The sequence below is a fragment of the Leucopleurus acutus genome (genome assembly GCF_964270905.1).
Source record: "Leucopleurus acutus genome assembly, chromosome: 11".
Lineage (NCBI taxonomy): Eukaryota > Metazoa > Chordata > Mammalia > Artiodactyla > Delphinidae > Leucopleurus > Leucopleurus acutus.
In genome coordinates, this window is record NC_139152.1 from 26769438 (window position 1) to 26787386 (window position 17949).

Below are 17949 nucleotides of genomic sequence, written 5' to 3' on the forward strand. Positions count from 1 at the left end.
TTGTGACCATTAAATGTATTTATTCAATACAGTTCTTGACATAAATTTTCAAGTGTTAGCTGTTACTATTTATAAGTTGTGTTATAAAGGTAAAATTTAGGGTAGTCTATTCTTGAAAGCCTAATTCAAGGACTGATAAAAGCCTTATTTCTCTTAGGACTAAGGACACAAAAAGTCAGAGCTGGAATAGGTTGAGTAAATCTTGATACTTTAGGAATTCCTCAGAAGTGGGTTTTACCACTTACGTGTTGGTATTTGTGGTTTTGTTGATTTTAAAGAAGAATCTATAGCTTTTTCCATTGGAGATGAGTTTTGCAATGAAAAATACTGGTTTTTCCTCAATTTATTCACACCAGTGGACTCTCCAAATAAACACATTAGAAGTGGAACTAAAGACATAAGGGAAGCTTCCAATTTAAAATACCAGAAGAGATATATGTTTTTTTCAGGTATGAGAAGAGTACTATACTTTTTAAGAAATCTTGTATTTTTGAGGTACTGAAATGCTTACAGATGAAATCATGTAATGTTTATGGTTGACACAGATGTGAAGGGAGGGGTGGAGACTTTTTCCCATTTGCAGGTTTAAATAGGGACTTCTGTTTAACTTGGTGTTCAGCAGTTATAGATAACGTTTATTCATTTGACAAACATTTATCGAAGCCTGCTAGACAACTGTCTAGATATGCATCTTTTTTTTTTTTTTTTTTTTTTTTTAAATTTCCGGGCCATGCCACGCTGCATACTAGTTCCCTGACCAGGGATGGAACCCGTGGCCCCTGCAGTGGACACCCAGAGTCTTAACCGCTGTTCTGCCAGGGAAATCCCTAGATATGCATCTTTTGCTTTGCCCTGAGACAGTCTTTTTTTTTTTTTTTTTTTGCGGTACGCGGGCCTCTCACTGTTGCAGTCTCTCCCGTTGCGGAGCACAGGTTCTGGACGCGCAGGCTCAGCGGCCACGGCTCACGGGCCCAGCCGCTCCACGGCACGTGGGATCTTCCCGGACCGGGGCACGAACCCGCGTCCCCTGCATCGGCAGGCGGACTCTCAACCACTGCTCCACCAGGGAAGCCCAATCCACTCACTTTTAATGTTATTATGATATAGTTGGATTTACATCTCCTGTTTGTACTTTTTATTTTCTGTCTCATATCTTTTTGTCCCTCACTGTTTTCTTTTGCATTAAGTGAATATTTTGTAATATAGCATTTTAGCTTCTTTAATAATTTTTTCAGTATATTTTTTTATTTTATGGAATCACAAATTACTTTTATTTATTTTATTTTATTTATTTTTGGCTGCATTGGGTCTTTGTTGCTGCGTGCGGGCTTTCTCTAGTTGTGGCGAGTGGGGCCTACTCTTCGTTGCGGTGCACAGGGCTTCTCATTGCAGTGGCTTCTTTTGTTGTGGAGCATGGATCTAGGCACACGGGCTTCAGTAGTGTTGGCTCATGGGCTCTAGAACACAGGTTCAGTAGTTGTGGCGCGTGGGCTTAGTTGCTCCACGGCATGTGGGACGTTCCCAGACCAGGGATTGAACCTTTGTCCCCTGCATTGGTAGGCGGATTCTTAACTACTGTGCCACCAGGGAAGTCCCACCTTTATTTTTTTTTTTAATATGTATTTAATTTTGGCTGTGCCAGGTCTTAGTTGTGGCATGTAGACTTCTTAGCTGTGGCATGCATGTGGGATCTAGTTCCCCAATCAGGGATTGAACCCCTGCCCCCTGCATTGGGAGCGTGTTGGAGTCTTACCCACTGGACCACCAGGGAAGTCCCACAAATTACTTTTAAAAAAATCATATTTGTTTTTACCTTTAAAGGTCTTAAGCATTTAAAATCTGATTTGTTATATATGTGATTTTTAACCAAGTTAAAAGACTGTCACTGGTGTGTGTGGGGGGAGTAGAGAGCTGAATAATGTAGGGCCCAGTGAGGTTATTTATTGTGTTTTTTGAGTACCAGTAATCCTGGCGTATGTGCATGTGTGTGTGTGCCTGTGTATGTGTAACTGACTTAATCCAGTTAGAGACAGGTTGATACTGGGAATACAGGGAAAGGGAGTAGGATTTTATCTCTCTCTCTTTTTTTTTTGTTTTTTGGCTGTGCTGCGCGGCTTGCAGAATCTTAGTTCCCTGACCAGGCATCGAACCCGGACCCATAGCAGTCAAAGCACTTAGTCCTAACCACTGGACCACCAGGGAATTCCTGGGAGCAGGATTTTAAATGTAGAGATTTGATACTATAAGTACAGACTGCATTTACAAGGCTCTGTCTTATAGATTTGGTGACGGGAGGATGATAGGTAGTGCAATTTTTTTCCCTCTGAAATATAAGCAGCTGAGTAGGGGGAGCATGTGTATGGGTTGGGGTGGTGGGAGGTGAGAAGAATGGAAAAATTAAATTACTTTAATATAAATAAAATTTCAACAAAATGAAGTAGAATTGTCATGCACTGTGGATATGTGCAATGTGTAAACTCATTTTGTTGGCTTGTGTGTTTTTTCCCCAGAAAACTTTGGCTACTCCTGTGCAGAGAGGTTCTTAAGTTCAGCCGTAGCTGGAATTTGTTAGGTAAATGCCATGGCTGTCACAGATGAGGGGAGATAAGAGGGCAGGGTGCAAATTTGGGGGCAAAAGAGTTCATTTTTCCAAGAAAAAATTAAATGATAGACCATGGAAATCCTGTCTCTGGTTATCTCCATTAAAATATATCTTCAAAAGGTCTAAGAATACATTGTATCTAAAAGTAGAGGCTGCAGTCAGGAAAAAGGTCTTTTCTGTTTTGTTCTGGTTTTTTTTTTGGCTGCAGCAAGTGGCATGTGGGATCTTAGTTCCCCGATCAGAGATGAAACCAGCGCCCCCTGCAGTGGAAGTGTGGGGTCTTAACCACTGGACTGCCACGGAGATCCCTTAATTCTCTCCTTTTAATTTAGGTAGTTCAAGGTTGGTTTTCCAGGATTCAGTTTTTTTCTGTGCCAGCAAAGGAGAGAGAGGGGGTAAAAACCCAACAACCCCAAATTATTTGTAAGGAGCATTTCTCTTCTACCCATAATCTCTGTGTTAGTCTGCAGGGCTGCCCTAACAAAATAACCACAGCTTGGGTGGCTTAAACAATAAATTTCTGCAGGTCTAGAGTCTGGAAGTCTGAGATCAATGTGTTTGGTTTCTCCTGAGGTCTCTCTCATTGGCTTGTACACAGCTACCTTCTCTGTGTCTCCTCAGATGGTCTTTCCTGTGTGTGTATGCACCTGGTTGTCTCTCTTATAAGGACACTAATCCTGTTGGATTAAGGCCCCACCCTTATGACCTCATTTAACCTTAATTGCCTCACTCAAGGTCCTATCTCCAAATGTAGTGAACTGGACTTAAACATATAAATTTTGAGGGAACAGAATTCAGTCTGTAGCAGCCTCCCACCCCCAAGCTCACATAAGAAATAGGGCAAATTATTGGGAATTTATCATTAACTCTTTTGTAATACTGCTACTTGGTAGTACTGCTTTTTACTTTGTATTATACTTCACCCTGATCAGTTGTCTTACTAAGGAGCTTTCCTGGGAGAAAGCATGTGAGGAATATACGGATCTTTCTCCTTGGGACCTGTTTTTAAACCAAAATGTGCATGCTGTCATGCTGGACAAGGGTGATCTGGCTCCCTGACAAATTAAACTCTCAAAGAGAGGGCAGTTTCTTTACTACCTTAATCAAATGACAGGTCAGGACAAACGTAGAGTTCACCAATGACTTTGACTTTCTCATAAGTGAGAAGAAGCAAGCAGAGAAATAGAAAGCAAAAACGTATCTAAAAATGCAGAATGAAAGTTAAAACCACTTTGAGCACGAAGTGCTTGTAACGAACCAAGTCCATGCATGCATCCATAATAGAAAAGTCCAGTTGGTCCAAGACACTAGTCTCCTCAGCAAGGCACTCAAGCAGGTCTGGATTACTGCTGGGTCACAAGTGATGAGGTGAAGACCGTCCATTCAGGCAAAGCCTCTGGTGGCCAATGCCTTGGTGAATGGATCCTCGACAAGAGATGAGGATACAGCAACACTTGTCTCAAATGCAAACAGTCCCAGCTCACCTAATTTTATAGTCCCAGGAGCACATTATCTCCAAGATCAGATGTTCAGTTTGGGAGGGGGAGGTTTCTAATGCCACCTGTGTCCCCTTAGGTCACCTTGGCAGGAGATCCCCCAAATTTCTGCCTCTTCCTACCAGCATGCACAGATCAATCTTGGCTCAGGTACAGCAATGACAAAAAATGAAACCTCTGAAGTCATGGAGTCAGTTTCTAGTCACGGCTTTATTTCATGCTTGACACCAGGCCTCAAAAGGCTCGCTTCTACTGTATTTATGAGCAAATACATAAATAAACATGTATATATAATTCACAAGAGTCACATCAACAAATCAAACACATGGTAGCATGTGCCTTCTTCAATCTAGTTTGAGTACACTATAATCCATCATGTAATAGATCTGAAAGATCTACAGATTGTTTTGGATTTTCTACATAACGTCTCTTAATAGTCAGCTTTATATTTTCCTTCACAATTCTTACACTTTCTAGGATCTCCAGTAAAACAATGAATAGAAGTGGGTGATATTGGCATCTTTATTTAAGTTATCTATTATTATTAATAATATTACTGTTGTTGGTCTGAATTTTTGAAATTACCATTTATCAAAATTAAGGAAACTTCTTTCTATTCTTGGTTTTATACAATTGTTCTTTTAATGAATTTTAATTGAATTTTATCAAAAGTTCTTGGATCTGTTGAAATGATCATATGATTTTTAAAATAATTATAATGTAATTACTTTGATTAATTTTCAATGACAAACTTGTATTCCTGAAATAAACTCAGTTTGATTATGATGTTATCCTTTTCATGTATCACCCCATTTGGTTTGCTAACATTTTGTTGAGGACTTTTGTGTTTGTTTCTGTGAGATTGGCTTCTTAATTGTCTTTCTTTTCAGCTTTGGTATGATAGGCTCAGTAAATAAGCTATGAAGTGTTCCCTCTTTTATCCTTTTAAAGAGGTTATATTAGATTATCTCTTCCATAAATGGTAGAACACTCCAGTACAGCCACACGGCCCTGCTGTTTTCTTTGTGAAGATATTTAATTATAGATGTTAAGGTATGTTTTTTCAAGGAATTTCTCCATTCCCCCTAAATTTTAAATGTTTGGAAATACTCAAGATATGTACATTACCATTTTAATGTCTGTAAGATCAGTGATAGCCTCTTTTCCCAATACAGTAGGTTTTTTTTTTTTATGATGATCAGTGTTGTCAGAGGCTTACTGATTTTTATTTGTTACCAACTTGTGACTTACTGAATCTCTGTTCTCATTTTATTTCACTCTGTCTTTTCCTTGGATTAACTTATTTTTAACTTTGTATGATAAATACAGAGATTGTTTCCCAGTCTTCTTTTAAATAAGTCTATTTAATGTTATAAATTATCCTCAAGTCATATGTTAACATGGGGTTGGGAGCCCATTATGGACTGAATGAACTGTGTGTCTTGTCATCCCCCCCCCCCCACCAAATGCATATGTTGAAGCTCTGACCTCCAGTGTGACTATTTTTAGAGATGGAGCCTTTAGAGAGGTAATTAAGGTAAATGAGGTCATAAGGGTGGGGTCTGATTCAATAGGTCTGGTACCCTATTGGATAATTAGAGGAAAAGACACCAGAGCTCACTGCATTCTTTATTTCTTAATTATTTGGCAGTTTCCTAGGTCCTTTTTCTACAATTTCTAGATTAATTCCACTGTGAATTAATCTGAATTATTGTAATCCTTCAAAAATGAGATTTGCTTATGGCCTAGCCATATGGTCAGTACCGGTAAAAATTCCATGTGCATTGGAAAGAATGTGTATTCTGCAATTGTTTGGTATACTATTAATACGTTTAAGTCAAGTTTGTTTGCCCTATCATTTATTGTTACAGATTTGTCCGTTTTTAGATATGTCCCTGTACTGTTGGTGAGAGTATAAATTATTTCAGTCTTTTTGGAAGGCAGTTTGTCACTGCTTATGAAAATAATTTTAGTGTCTTTTGACATACTGATTTCACTTGTAGGAATTTCCAGAAACAGCATAAATATAAAAGCATAAATACAAGAATTCTTAGTATAGGATAGTTTATAAGTGCAAAAACTTAAGAAAACCAAATGTCCATCAATAGAGAAAAGGTTAAATGGTGATATACACAGAAAGTGGAATGTTATGCAGACAGTGAGATAGATTATGTGTAGTTGAAATGATAAGATATCCTAGGTATAGTAATGAAAATGAGGCTAACTGTGTAGACAGCATGTTTGGTAGGACTCCATTTGTCTTAAAAGATGAGGTTTTATCTATGTATTGGTGTTTTTTTATATATAGAAATTTTCTGAAAGAAAGGTAACAGTAGGTACCCCTAGGGAGTTAGATATTGGAGATGGACAGTAGTAAGGGCTTCTTAGTATATGCTTGATTTTTTTTAAATTTTATTTTTTACAGTGATCATGGGTTACTTAGAATAAAGAGCTAGTTAAAAGAAGTAAATGCAGAAAGTAATTGTCTCTTAAGTGTAACAAACAAAATACTAACTATATTGGGTGGAATGAATTTCTGTTGAACACACCAGAAAATTTTATTGACATTTGCCATATTTATTATTACATCTTCCTTTGCTGTTCCTCTTATCTGAATCAAAGATGAAGCTTTCTCTAGTCTGAGGTTTCAGGAATTTTGCTAGACATAGTCAGCATTGGTGATAAGGTAAACTAAGAAAATTATCTTAGAAATTCTGACCTGGCAAAACAGATTTTTAATAAAAGATCTTTATTTCCTACAGATTCCTGACATTCAAAACAGCTGGCTTTTAATACACTGCTACTGCATCAAATCAACAATGAACTGGAATGCAAAATCAGAGAGTGTCACCTTACCACCACAGTATCCTAAAAAACAGGCATCTTTTTTGGAGCAAACTTTAGTAAACACACTTACCACAGCATCTCAAAGTTCTTTAAACCATCCTGGAAGTAACCAAGAACCGTGCCTATTTCTCAGTAATTTAAATCCAGTTTCACAGCCGCTGCTCAACATCAGAAATTATAAAACTCCTCAACAAATCCCTATTTCTGATATGCATAGTGGGACCATTGTGACCTCACAGACTTCAGTAGAAAGAATAACATATGCAAATGTTAAAGGACCCAAACAACCAAATCACGATTTGCAAATGTCTTCAGGAGTTACACAGGATGTATGGTTGAACTCACCAATGAGGAATTCCATGCTTTCTCATACAGGGGCAACTATATCTCATCAGACTGGTTTAGGAACGAATACGCCCAATGTACGTGCACTACAGAATCAATTTCTAACATCAGATACCTATTCCATGCAACTACAAATGATCCCTTCGAATTCCGGAAGAGTTCCTATAAGTTATCAAGGAAACCCGAGACTTAACCTACCTGTATCAGAGCAACAGGTTGACTGGGCACAGCAGTGTGCATCCAGTGGATTGACTTACCCAGATTACAGGCCACTTCCAAAGCAATATAGTTACTCATCACGAAGCTTTTTGCAGGAGCCTACTCTTCAGAAACAAACCCCTATGTCATCTGTATCATCACAAGTTAAAAATAGTCAATCTCCAAATCCTGCCCTGACTTTACAGTCAAAGCAGATTGCAACTGTACTGTCATATCAATATCCAGTTACTCAAACTGACAGAAGACCTCCTCCTCCTTATGACTGTAGGTATGCAAGCCAGCCTCTGCAAAGTACTCAGCATGTTGTTAAACACACTTCTATGGAAGTTCCTCAGAGTCAAGAAATGCACTTACCTGAAATGAGGAAAGACTTTTGTAGAGGCTTTCAGCAGCAGTGGCAAAACCTTAATGAAAATTTCAGCACAATGGGAAATTCCTGTAACTTGAGAGTAAATATCAATCAGCCTTTTAATGAACCTGTTAGATCTTACGTGGATGGTGTTCAGGCTCTTACTCAAAATAATCAAGAGAAAAGAGTGGATTCTCAAAATCTAACTTCAAATCAAGTACTGGACACAAGTGCCACAAAAGAAAAGTTAGTGAGGGATATTAAAACATTAGTAGAAATAAAAAAGAAGTTTTCAGACCTTGCAAGGAAAATTAAAATTAATAAAAATCTTTTGATGGCAGCAGGTTGTATTAAAACAACTAATACCTCTTACAGTGAATCAGCTCAAAATTGTGGGTTGTCTCTGAAACAAACTGCCAAAATCCAGTCTGGACCACAGGTAACCCTAGGCCCTCCAGATACTGTGGAGGATAAACCACCAACAGTAATGGAATCTGCAGAAGAAACAAATAGAACACACAATACATTGAATTCCAACCTTCAGGACAGAAATTTTAACCAAGTCAGTTCTGTTTTACTAAATTCTGGCTGTTCGCAAGTTGTGAGTTCTTTAAAGACGTCAACTGTTGAGATTACCCAGGCAATATTAAATAACACCCAGTTTTCATCAGGAAATTTAGTCAACGTTGCACAAAATATGCCAACAAATTCTGAAGCAACTTCTCTTCCTCAGTCTACATCCTTTGAGGAATATGTTTCAAAGTATCCAAATAAAAATAGGCTAATTCTCAGTTTACTTGCATCTGGAAATAAAACTCAGAAGAAATTATTAAAAGATACTAATGAACGTATTCATGATTCTAAACTGCATAGTTTTGAAATGAATCCAAATATCCAGAACACTGGTAACCAAGTGAATTTGAAAACCATGGAAACTCCAGGTACTCCAACTACTTGTAATATAAATGCCAAGATATCAAACAACTCTTCTTGCTTTGAGCATAAATCCTTCAATGGAATGTCTTCTAAAAGTGACTCTCACTTTTCCATGGACTTGCTAGCAACATGTCTGTCTTTGTGGAAAAAGCAACCTTCAGAACCTACAGAAGAAAAACAGTGTAATGAGTCAAAAAAACCCACAGCAGCAGTTGGAATTTCAAAGCCTGCGGACATCTGTGAGAAGAGTCCATTTTCAGCTGTGGTAAATTCTCAGAATAAAATTGTAAACAGCTCACAAGACACAGTTTTATCAACGGTAGCACAGAATTATGAGTCTTCAGGGGCAACTACTACAAAGGGGATTGCTGTAGTATCACCCTTAATTCTTTCGGATGTCAAAACATTGTCTGTCAAAGGTATAACACCTGAAGCTTTACCTGAAACAATGTATCCAATTATTAAAGAAGGCAGTGTTTGTAGCTTACAAAACAAATCCTCAGAAAATACTGCTGCTTTGAACGTTAATGAACCAGTGACAAGTACCACAAGCACCAAGATTTTCCCACTAATTCAGAAGGATAAGCAAAGTGAGTCAACTAATACTAATTCAGAAGTCACACCTAATACCAATCAAGGAAAGCATAACAAATTAGAACCAGATATCCAGTATCCTGTGAGTGATCAGCAAACCTCATATATATCAAAGGACAGTGATACTGTGGGCAGAGATGTATTACAGATTGGCAGTATTTGTTCTCTTGTTGAAGGTGATACCTCTTATAATTCCCAAATAGCAGAGATATTCAGCTTGCCCTCTTTGCAAAAGGTTGAGCCACAGAAACCTCTACCCAATCACCAAGTAATGAATAGTAGACAAAATGAACAATTTGACAATATCACTGGGAATAAAGACGTTGACTTTCAAAAAGATAATTTTGTACAGTGCACAGATGTTTCACATAAAATAACTGATCAGTCAGAGTCACTGCAACCCCCAGAACCATCGACTTTGAAGTACATTGGAGCAAAGAGTGGAATTCCAGAGGAAAGCTGTTTGGAGCATATCACTAAAAATGAAAGCATGGCTAATGATATGTGTTCACCAGCTGCTATTCAGCGGGATAGTTACCCTCAGGAAGCAGCCCAGGATCCTACAACAAATGAGAATCTCGAAGATAAGACATCGATCTTATACCTACATGATCAGCTGTCAGAACTTTTAAAAGAGTTTCCCTATGGTATTGAACCTGTGAACATGCATGAAGGTTTTGTGGTCCAACAAATGGCACACCAAATCTCAAAAGCTCAAACTTGTAATAAAACTGGTTGTGACTGCAAAGACTCAACAGACCAGATACAAATTACAATATTAAATTCAGAGCAAATGAAAGAATTATTTCCTGAACAGGATGATCAACCCAACGAGGTAGACAAACTGACAGAGCCTCAGAAAGAAAAGCCTGTCACAAAAGAAGGGAACCAGTGTGACCCACAAGCACATGCAATTGAAGAAACCTGTGATTCTGTAATACTGGATTTAGAAAAAGATGATGTCCGTTGCTGTGCATTGGGGTGGCTCTCTATGGTTTATGAAGGAGTACCTCAATGCCAGTGTAATTCCACTAAGAACTCAACTTCAAAGGAAGAAAAAGGGAAAGATCCACGTTCTCCTTTGGAGACTAACGGTTATAAACAAGAAGAGAGAACCTCTGACAGAGATGTTCCTATTGCATTTAACAGTCCTCCAAATAATCAGCTGAAGATTCCTCTGACTTGTCCAATTGAGAAAAAATATTTTCCTGAAACAGAGCAAGACAGGAATATAAAAGATAAATCCAAATCAGAACATAACAGCTCATTAAGGACAGAACAAGAATTATCTGGTCACTTTTTATCTAAAGGTGATAAAAAGCCAGATTCTTTGCAGAGTCACAAAAGAAAAAGAAAACTGCAATTTCATGAGGTAACTTTTCACTCCACTAACAAAACTGCAAAATTTTCTCAAGAGAGCCTGCAGAGGAAGCTCATGGCACAAAACTTACGACCACTAAAACCAAAGATGGGTTTTTTGACAAGTAAAAATAAAGATTTGCATGTGAAGAATGGTTCTTTGGTACAGTCAGTATCACCGGAAAAGAGAAAATTGAAAGCAGGTGGCTCTAAACAAAAAGTTTTGGAAAAGAAGTTAGATGAAGGGAGCATACTTGATTCAGAGATAAAGAAGAAGAAATATGATAAACAAGAGCAGAATAAGAATGTGGGAGGTGGTGCATTTAAATTCTGTAACCTTTTCTCAACCACAGGTGAAAGAGCCAGGATTAAAGAAAAGACAGTGTCAAATGTTAAGTCCTCAGGCTCTATGGATAGCTCCTCTAAAATTAATAGAGTTCTATCACCAAAGGAGTATTTATCAAGGCAGAAGCATAAAGAAGCATTAAAGAAAAACTACCTGAAAAATGTACCATGTGATTCTCAGTATATGAGGTCAAATAAACTTTCTACGCGAGTGGGAAGTTGTGGGAGATCAAATGAGAGACACAATGGCAGTGTACAGACCTCTAAGGAATCATTAAATACTGGTACAAGCCATGGTAAAAACCTCAAAGCCCATCATTCCAAGGAGTCTAAAACATACATTTCAAGGAATATTAAAGGAACAGTTGGTGGAAAGCAACCTGATAAAATGTGGATTGATAAAACCAAATTAGACAAAAATTTAAGTAATGTAAATAATGACGTTGAATTCAGCCAAATGGCTTCCCAAGCAAAGGATCAAAGGAAACTGTATCTGAATAGAGTTGCATTTAAATGCACTGAACGTGAGCGCATTTGTCTCTCGAAATTAGACAGTTCACCCAGGAAGCTTAATAAAGAAAAGAGACCAGAAAATAAACCTAAGACCCTTTTACCTGTGAAAGATGCCACAGAGAAACTAAGCATGCTGGAGTTTAAATTATGTCCAGATGGACTATTTAAGAATACAAACCCTGTCAAAGACCAGAATGATCTGCCATCTACTCCTAGGAAGGAGCAAGCTCCTGTGCAAGGTCCAGTATGATTTTTTTTGATGGTGTCTGCAACATTGTAATACTGTAGTTCAGCAAGTGACAGAGCATCTCTCCTGACTTCCCTGTAGCTAGGAGAGACTTAAATGCATTTTGCCTTTACTTAGTATTTAGTTTTCTCAGTAAGTTGATGGTTCATTGGGCAATATTTGTTTTAAGTTTGTGTCCCACTTATTTTAAATTATATTACATTCACATTAAAGGTAAGAGGTATATAAAATTGTAAGGTTTGCCAAATACAAAGATTTCCTTTTGTGCCAAGAAGTGACTTAGCACTCTTTGTGCTAAGTCAGAAAAGCATCAAGTGTACATTATTTCAGGTCTTGCCTTTGTTCATTCTCTTTTGGGACTTGCAGTTTCAAAGCCCTGTGAATTTGAAATTTTGGTCTAAGTGTTAGGAGATATGTAATGTTAATGAAATCTTTTTGTACATACGGAAGTGGTTTGCCTTATAGTCATCTTTGAAGCAGTTGGTGATTGTGTTATCACTAAAGTGGTACCTTCTAGTCTACTCATGAAGTATGCAATGGGAGGATCTTGGAAGCAGTGTTGTCCATTGTTGAGTTACCAAACCCGAATGGAAATCATGACTGTTGGTTAGCCGAAGGCTAGAATTCTCAATGTAGTGCAAGATGGAAGGAGAAAATAGAGGACTCATTATTTGTGGTAGAAGGAAACATTTATGGGTTGTGGATAGTATATGTAAAACGTTGTGGTGAGAAACCCAGATTGGAAAACTAAAGGATTTGAATGGAAATCGTAGTTTCTCCTGTACTGTGTTCAGACAGTATCTGTTTGGGTGCATAAAATTACAATGTAAATAAGGTACTTTTTCTTGGAAGTTGGTAGGGATATATGAGTATGTAGAGTATAAAATTCATTTTGTAAAGTACTGGTGATTACACTTGGTTCTTAAAACTAGATCCTTAGAATCTGAGGGCCTGGTTGGAAGTGGGTGCAGCAGCAGTGTGAGGTACATTCTGTCTCATGTGCCCTTAAGTATCTTGAGATGTGTTGGTGTTCAGCCCAAGTGGGAGAAACATAATTACATAATGAAGGTAAACTTTTAAATTGTGAGATTCAGGCACGTCATAGGGGAGAAAGCATTTTTCCATGCCCTTTTTAGTTATGTGTGAATATATCTGATGCCTTCTAAAATCTAATTTAGGCTTACATGGTTTTCCTTCATTATAGTACTAAAAGAGATGAATAGCAATATCTAGAGATCTGAAAATGAATATTTAAATAGTTTCAGGAATAAAAAGTACAAAAGAAGACTGGTTAAAATGTTTGACTGAGGAGAAAAGGATGCCGGAAGCCAACCAAGAAATAGGTAAAACTGTCTATTTAAGTTTTTATTTTACTTACCTGGCACTCTATCATATATAAGCTGGATTACAGTAATGGAAACTATTGTGAAGTTTGGTTTTTATCCATATTGTTTTAGAAGATAGTTCAGTGTCTGTATGAGTGGTAGGAAGACTTTCTCCTATTTTTTTCTGTCATGCTGTGGACAGAGAAGTAGTGATCTATCTCCTTTTAACAAGAGAATTCTCATCACAGTGACTTAAGACAAGGGGTTGGCATGCTTCTTCTGTGTAGATAGGTTTTGCAAATCGTAATGTCTCCCCTAAATACTCTAACATTGCAGTGAGAAATGGCTGTAGAATAATGAATGAGCATGGGCTATGTTCCAACTAAACTTTTACCAAAACTTGCTAGAGGCCGGGCTTGGCCCACAGGCATACCCTGTTAGCCAACCCCTAGATTAGATTATTTACAAGTTAGTTAATTAAATTCTCAAAACCAGGGAGACAAAGATGTTCCCATTTATCAATGAGAGGTTAGATCATTTGGCTAAAGTTCCATAGCCAGTAACTCAATAGGGACTTGAACCACATCCCTGTCTTCAAAGTTTATTAAGTGTGGTATTAGAGTTATTTTGATGACGAAAGACTGATGCTCATAGTTTTTTGTTTCGGTTTGGTTTTGTTGGGGTTTTGTTTGTTTGTTTGTTTACTGGGAAGGGTTTTGGGCTGAGGGCCAACAAGAAAACCAGAGATTTTAGTATCTGATTTTTAATTAGTGGAATGAATGTATTTTGTGTTTTAGGGTTTTGCATTGAGAACTGGAACCTAGGGTTCAGGAAATTTAGTTTGGGTTAATTAAATACAAAGAGTTCATAAGAGTCTTTTGAAAATTGGGAGAAGCAGAATTTTGCCATGAGCAGCAATAAAGAGAAGCAAGAGAAGAAGTGTGACAAAGGTTGAGAAGAGCTTATAAAGAATATATGTAAGCAGGCATGTAGAAATGGAGTCTTATACATTGAAGATACATAAAGGGAAAAAGAAACCTGAATGAAAGAATCAAAGGAAGAAGAAATGTGCACTCTTAATTACAACAGGAAGACAACTGAAAGAGGGGAAAATGAATTAGTGAGAGAGTAGAAAACACACCCCTAAAGTTGGAACACAGGAAGTGAAATATGAGAAAGATGGAAATGGGTGTGGAGATTGCAGCAAGAAAGTTCCTTGGAAAAAGGGAGGGCCATAAGTTTTGCCTCAGAGAGAGTTGGGAGGCATAACTGGAATCTGAATCTGAAAATACTCAGAAGACGGATGTATGCACAGGTTGACCAGAGGCTCAGGGAGCAGCATGAGCTAAACGACAGACGTGAAGATAACCTGCGGACAGGATGAGCAATAAACACTGAAGGTGGGACATCAGTACTCAGGATCACTATGAAAATGACACAAAGCAGGGCCCAGGTGCAATGAGAGATGCAGCAGGGTGAGAGAAAAGCTAAGAAACAAGTCCAGAGCTCTGTCAAGAGTCTTACAAGGGCTTCCCTGGTAGCGCAGAGGTTCAGAATCTGCCTGCCAACGCAGGGGACATGGGTTCGTGCCCCGATCCGGGAAGACCCCACATGCTGTGGAGCAACTAAGCCCGTGCGCCACAACTGCTGAGCCTGCACTCTAGAGCCTATGAGCCATAACTACTGAAGCCCACGTGCCTAGAGCCCGCTCACTGCAACTGGAGAGAGCCTGCGTGCAGCAACAAAGACCCAACGCAGCCAAAAATAAATAAAAATAAAATTATAATTAAAAAAAAAAAGTCTTATGAGACTCAGGGAAATCATGAAAGACAGAACATACCAAGAGGAAGAGGCTGAAGAACTGGAACTCCCAGAGAGCTATAAAAAGCACACTTTAGATAAGCAACACCTAAATTTGGTGGCAAAGGTTGGAGTGTAGATGGAGCAAGTCATGAAGCTGTCAGGGTGAGGTAGAAGAAGAGGAGGTGAGAGAATCCAGCGGAAAGCAGCTTAGAGCTGCACCTCAGGTATCAGCATTCATAACAGAAAGCTGATGTGCACGGAGAGGAATTTGAAACAGATAAAGAATAAAGAGTCGCCGGCCTCTGTTAGCAAAAAAAATAAAGAAAGAAGAGGACAGAGTGCTTGACCCACCCAGGCAGAAAAAGGTACAAGAAAACTTATTCAGAAAGGAGTGGCTAGAGCAGGAATGTGAAGTACGGGAATTCAGAATTGGAACAGCTTCTGAGATATAGAGGCACATCTAGAAATACACAGAAAAAGGAAAAGCTGGCTGGGCCCATCAAAAAAAGGGATAGTGAGGCTAATAACAGCACTGAAGTAGTCTAAAGAAACAGAAAAATACAGATATTTCTTAGAATACCTAGTGCATAACAAGGCCAGAATATGCAAGCTGTACCTTCCATTTACTCTTTGGAACTGGCTTGCGTTTGTGCTTTTTATATTGCTAGTTTAGATAGCTGTTAAGAAAGTCACGTTCATAATAGTATGCAAATAATGAGTTTTTATTGGGCAAGCGTACAGGTAGAGCAGAATAGCCCTGGGCAGTAAAGATGGGGGTGACGTTAGAAAACAGCCCCCAAAGGAGAGGCAAGATGTCCTGTGTATTTACTTTATAATTCTGTAGGTAAAGAGCCATAGTTTGTCACACTTAGCTCTTTCCCTAATTTTTTATCCCAGAGAACAACGCATGTTTTCCGTCTCAATTTATATTGATTGTATACTAGTCACTAACATTAAGAGTAATAAAGTAAATAAAATTTTTGTTTCCTTAGATGATAATGTTTTGGCTAATTCAAGACTCTCCAAGAGAAGTTTCAGTGCAGATGGATTTGAGACACTACAAAACCCAGTAAAAGATTCAAAAGCAATGTTTCAAACCTACAAAAAGATGTACATGGAGAAGAGAAGCAGAAGTCTTGGTAGCAGTCCTTTAGAATAATTTTCAGACTTTAATTCTTCTGATGGTTCTCTAATTGCCACAAGAAAATTTCTGTCACTTTCTGTTCAAATTATTTTTCTGGAAATACTCAGATTGCCGTGATAAAATTTCTCAGAGTTTGGTTACCATTTTAGGTTATGTATATCATTGAAGTTACTTAATTAAATTGGCTTGAGAACCTTATTTGTGGGTAGCAGGCATAAGAAATAGATGGTATTTGTCAGGGAAACCATGAATTCTGACATTATTGAACCAAGTTTACCATTATTTTAAAATGAATTATTATACAAATCTTGTTTTGAAATGCTAACTATCCATCCTAAGGGAGACCTGTGCATTACTTAAGGACTTATTTCCTCTGGGACTGTATTTTTGTTTCTAAAACTTACTAGCAAAATTTATTTTTCAGAAATCCTCACTGTGAATGTCAAAGTATATTCTTAAGTATTTTATACTGAATTGTAAACTTTTTGTCGGAGTCTTGTTTTATACTTGTTAAACTGAACATAATTTTTGGATAACATCTAAACATTACTTTTCATACTTGAAATAAACATTTATTTTTTAAAAAGTATATCCGAAACAGTTTGATTTGTGTTTGATTTCCTGCCCTCACAACAGAGCACATTTTAGAAAGGTGTTTTTAAAAGGAGAAATGTTAATTAAGCTGTCACAAGTAAATATTTTCAGGTTCATTCATTAGAAGAGCAAAAATTTACTAGGTTCAGGAAATTGCAAGGAAGGCAAAATATAACTCTTCAGATGTTTCTGGGCTTTTATGACTACTAGAAGTAGAAATGTGTTGTTTTCATAAAATCTTAATGCTACATAGTTCACACATGTTAAAACTATAGTAAACTCTTATGTATATTTTATCACAAGTTTTAAAAATACATTCTGAAGACTTGAGAAGACTGGGCTTCTCAAAATATTAAATAGCATGCTTCCATAGGAAAAGCCATTGTGCTCATCCTGAGCAATGTCAGTAGAAGGATCAGTTAGAAAAGCAATGGTTGGTAGAACTGGCACCATAGCACCGGTCGAGTCAACGCAGTGGTTCCAAGCTATGAATATTAGTGGTCATTGTGTTCTTTTTTTTTTTTTAACTTTATTTTACATTGGAGTATAGTTGATTAACAGTGTTGTGATAGTTTCAGTTGTACAACGAACTGATTCAGTTATACATGTATCTATGCTTCTTCAAATTTTTTTCCCCATTTAGGTTTTTAAATAACATTGAGCAGAGTTCCCTGTGCTATACAGTAGGTCCTTGGTTATCCATATTTTTATTGGGATATAGTGGCTTTACAATGTTGTGTTTGGTTATCCATTTTAAATATAGCAGTGTGTACATGCCAATCCCAAACTCCCTAACTATCCCTTCCCCCCTGGTAACCATAAGTTCATTCCCTAAGTCTGCTAGTCTGTTTCTGTTTTTTAAATAAGTTCATTTGTATCAGTTCTTTTTAAATTCCACATATAAGCAGTAACATGATACTTCTCTTACTTCACTCAGTCTGACTTAATTTCACTCAGCATAACAATCTCTAGGTCCATCCATGTTGCTGCAAATGACGTTATTTCATTGTTTTTAATTACTGAGTAATATTCCACTGTATATGTGTACCACATTTTCCTTTATCCATTCCTCTGTCGATGGACATTCAGGTTGCTTCCATATCTTGGCTATTGTAAACAATGCTGCAATGAACATTGGCGTGCATGTACCCATTCTGACCATGTGTTTCTCCAGATACATGCCCTGGAGTGGGACTGCAGGATCATACGGTAGCTCTATTTTTAGATTTTT

General features: G+C 37.7%; 1 protein-coding gene across 5 annotated transcripts in view; it reads left to right on the forward strand.

The window, feature by feature from the left end:
• The window catches only part of RESF1 (retroelement silencing factor 1), a 38267-nt gene extending 21655 nt beyond the window's left edge, over nucleotides 1-16612 (forward strand). For 3 of the 5 annotated variants that reach the window (XM_082849368.1, XM_082849369.1, XM_082849367.1), the window contains 3 exons: nucleotides 6861-11844; nucleotides 13112-13195; nucleotides 15973-16612. In XM_082849368.1, coding sequence (XP_082705494.1) covers nucleotides 6918-11844; nucleotides 13112-13195; nucleotides 15973-16139 — 5178 coding nt within the window. In that variant the 5' untranslated portion in view covers nucleotides 6861-6917 and the 3' untranslated portion in view covers nucleotides 16140-16612. Of the gene's footprint in view, nucleotides 1-6860; nucleotides 11845-13111; nucleotides 13268-15972 lie in introns of those variants that run through there. The other 2 variants (XM_082849370.1, XM_082849371.1) reach the window with 2 other exon arrangements.
• The last annotated feature ends 1337 nt before the right edge of the window (nucleotides 16613-17949 follow it).